Source organism: Quercus robur, chromosome 9, assembly GCF_932294415.1.
Source record: "Quercus robur chromosome 9, dhQueRobu3.1, whole genome shotgun sequence".
NCBI lineage: Eukaryota > Viridiplantae > Streptophyta > Magnoliopsida > Fagales > Fagaceae > Quercus > Quercus robur.
In genome coordinates, this window is record NC_065542.1 from 50,977,936 (window position 1) to 50,981,450 (window position 3,515).

General features: G+C 35.4%; 1 protein-coding gene across 1 annotated transcript; it reads right to left on the minus strand.

The window, feature by feature from the left end:
- Positions 1–303: 303 nt before the first annotated feature.
- Positions 304–2,626, minus strand: LOC126698957 (serine/threonine-protein kinase OXI1-like). Its single transcript, XM_050396488.1, has 2 exons — positions 1,951–2,626; positions 304–1,372 (listed from the first exon to the last, which is right to left on the minus strand). The coding sequence occupies exons 1-2, from the start codon at positions 2,334–2,336 to the stop codon at positions 520–522; spliced, it is 1,239 nt and encodes a 412-aa protein (XP_050252445.1). The 5' UTR covers positions 2,337–2,626; the 3' UTR covers positions 304–519.
- Between the last annotated feature and the right edge of the window lie 889 nt (positions 2,627–3,515).

Consider the following 3,515-nt stretch of genomic DNA (forward strand, 5'->3'; position numbering starts at 1 on the left):
ATATATATATATATATATATATTATATTAACAACATTTTCATGACACCACTGTATATCTTTGGTACGATAGTCACTCTACAAGTATAAGTGCTCGTGGGGGGCAATGACTGATATTCAAGTATTTATCCAGTAAGGAATTTCATACACATATACACTTATATTAGACTAGAGTAAAATTTCTATTTTGTATTAAAAAAAACATTTTCACAACAAATCTTAAATAACAGATTATTACTGATTATTATTGACAAACCAAAAAAAAAAAAAAAAAGTAATTTCACTAATAATTTCAGATTATAACCAATTACAATTCACTATCAAAAATTTATTGTAAAAGTATTATCAACTTAGCATTTCTCAATTATATACATCAAAATTGTAGTTGAGAATAAAACTTTAAAAGCTTACATGTGCCATTATGTCATCATCTATATCTACAGTTAAAAATATTCAACAAACACACTATATGATCCCTCCGACAAATCATAATCAATAATAATAATAATATTTTTTTTAAATCAAAAAATTGGAAAAGTATCAACATTCTCAATGGGTTTCTGATTCAATTCTTCCACCCACACCTTCTTGCTCAAATTCTCTTCTTCATTTACATCACCATTATTATTATTCCCAAAAAATATTTCTTGGACAAATAATTCCACATCAATTTTCTTGTTCCCCTCCATGCCCACCTCATTTTCATTTCCTGGAATAAAAGGTGGCCTTGAGATTCTTAACACCGAGTCCCACTCAATCTTTCTAAAAAAATCATGACCCTTGATTCCTTCCACATCAATTCTCTTCTTTGGGTCCTTTTCCAACAACTTTGCAATCAAGTCCCTCAACGACGTCGTTTCCCCAACGAGATCCGGCTCCTTAGACAAAATCCGATAAAACGTTTCCTTCCTATTCGACCCTCTAAACGGCGTCGTACCGTACAACATTTCGTAAAGCATAACCCCAAGCGACCACCAATCCACTGCGAAATCGTGACCGTTCCCTGACACGATCTCGGGTGCCACGTACTCCTCTGTCCCAACGAACGAGTTGCACTTGGACTCGGTCTCTGACTCGGACGAGTTTGCCGTTCGACTCGGCAGTGAGTCATCATTCGGCGCAATGCCCGTGTTACAGAAAAACTTGTTTAGTAGAGAGAAGCGCTTCTTTTTGGGCAACTCGGGCTTGGGGACTGGGTTGCAATTTGGGGAAGATCGAGGGGTTTTAGGGGAAAATCTTGTGGAGAGGTCGAAATCTACTAGCATTATGTGACCGTTTTCTTGAATCATAACGTTTTCTGGCTTCAAATCTCTGTACACTATTTCTAAACTGTGCAAATACTCCAATGCCACAACTAGCTCTGCCGCATAAAACCTATACACATTAAAACACAAAATCACTGTCAAATTATGCTCTACTTTTAAAAAAAAAATCATAAATTATCCATCCCAACCATCCAACAATGTTAATTTAGTGCACTGAGTACGAAATTCAACGAGCAATAAATTTTTGGTTTCGTGTCATATTTATGTCACATTCAATACTTGAATGTACCACAAATAATAAAAAATCAAATCCAACTCTCAATTATTATTTTCAATTTTTTATATGATTTGATCATTATGGAAGATCTAGACTTAAATCCTTGACGTACTAGTTAATAGAGAAGTTGTCAGTTGAATTATGCGACAATATTACATAATTATTAAGTTCAAAAAAAAAAAAAAAATTGTTCCATCCAAAGACGAAACTAACAAATATTGTATTTTTTTAGCTCATAGAAATTTTTTAATTATTACACATTTTGATCCCGAAAATTTAGAGTAAAATAAGATCATTATGGTTATTTTTAATTATTTTGTTTCTCAAAAAAAAAAAAAAAAAAAAAAAAAAACCTCAATGAACTAATAAAAATGAGGTTGTCCAAACAAGGTGTAATAAATTGTGCGTACCTAATGACTTCATCGGAGAACATTTTCTCGGTCTGTCTCTTCCTCAAAGAATTAAGGTTCCCACCGGGACAAAAATCGATGGCGTAAGCGACGACGTTTTGGGTGGCCAAAGCTCCACGCAACCTCGGCAAAAGCGGGTGGTTAAAACGACGTAGTACTTCCTGTTCGAAAAAGATCCTCCTGTACTCGTTTCCATTAACGACGTCGCTCTTGCCTTTTTTCTCGATCAAAGACTTGGAAATTACTTTTAGAGCTAACAACTCGGAGGGTTTGTCTCTCGCAAGAAACACCACCCCTTTGGCTCCTCGACCGACGGCCGAGATCACTTCGAGGTTGTGAAGATCTAAGGCTGGGATTTGTTGGAGTTCTTCTTCGTCGAGTTTCATGACCGGAAACTTGGAAGGAACCGTTCAGACAACAATCTGGGATCTAATGTGTTGGGCGGAGAAATGGGTTTTATATAAAGGTTTTGAGAGAGGGCGTGAGTAATGTGAGTTTCTTTTCTTGACGAAGAAGATTTCAAAGAGAGTTGACACGTGCGTGCGTACGCGGGTACGAAGACGCTTACGACTATTTTTCACAAAATATTTTATAGCTGTAAAAATTGAGACTCGAGAATAATCAAGAATCTGAGAGCCTGTGTGTTGAGAAATGGGTTTTATAAGACTTTGAGTGATGTTTAATGAGCAAGATTTGAGTTGAAAGAGAGTTGACACGTGGCAATATGTGGTAGTGAAAGTAATAAATTTATAGCCACGAAATTTGACTATTTTTCACAAAATATTTTAAGATTGAACAACAATTTGGGAGCCTGTGTGTGTTGAGAAACGGGTTTTATAACGCGTGAGTGATGCTTAATGAGCAAGATTTGAGAGAGAGTTGACACGTGGCAAGATCTGGGGGAGGGGTTGGCGATGATGGAAAAAATTGTGGAAGGAAAGCCCGGAAAGAAGGGAAGGAAATGAGGTGAGGGATGACTAAAAGAAGCAAAGAGGGGAAATAGGATTACGTGTTGGTGTTGGTGTGGGTGCGTGTGCTTCTAGAAACCGTGCGGCCCAGGAAATGGAAACGTTCAAAATTAGACAATAAGCATGTTTAAAATTTTATTGCCCGGCGGTGTGAAGAATGTTATAAGCTAGCCAAGCTGTTCCCCAAGCTGCTTTATAGTAGAAAATTTACATCATTCTCGGCATCTAAATTTCTAAAAAATATGATGCTAACAATACGGATGCCTAAAAATATATGTTTGGTAATGCTATTTTAGTAATGTTTTTTAAGTGTTGTAAAAATACGTGTAAGTGAAAGAATGTTGTAGAAATATGTATTGTGTTGTTTAAACAACGAAAACTGTTGTTCAAACAACGTTATCAAACAGACACTTTCTATATTTGATTTGATTAGTTGCACATTTATATCAAAAAAAGAAAAAAAAAGAAAAGGAATCTTCTACCTCTTAAAAGTTAGAACGTTGTAGATGCTCAAAGATTCTTCTATTTTTTTTAGATGACAAAACTTTTTTTAAGTATATAAATTCAGTATTGTTGCATTTTCTAATTACCAAAATA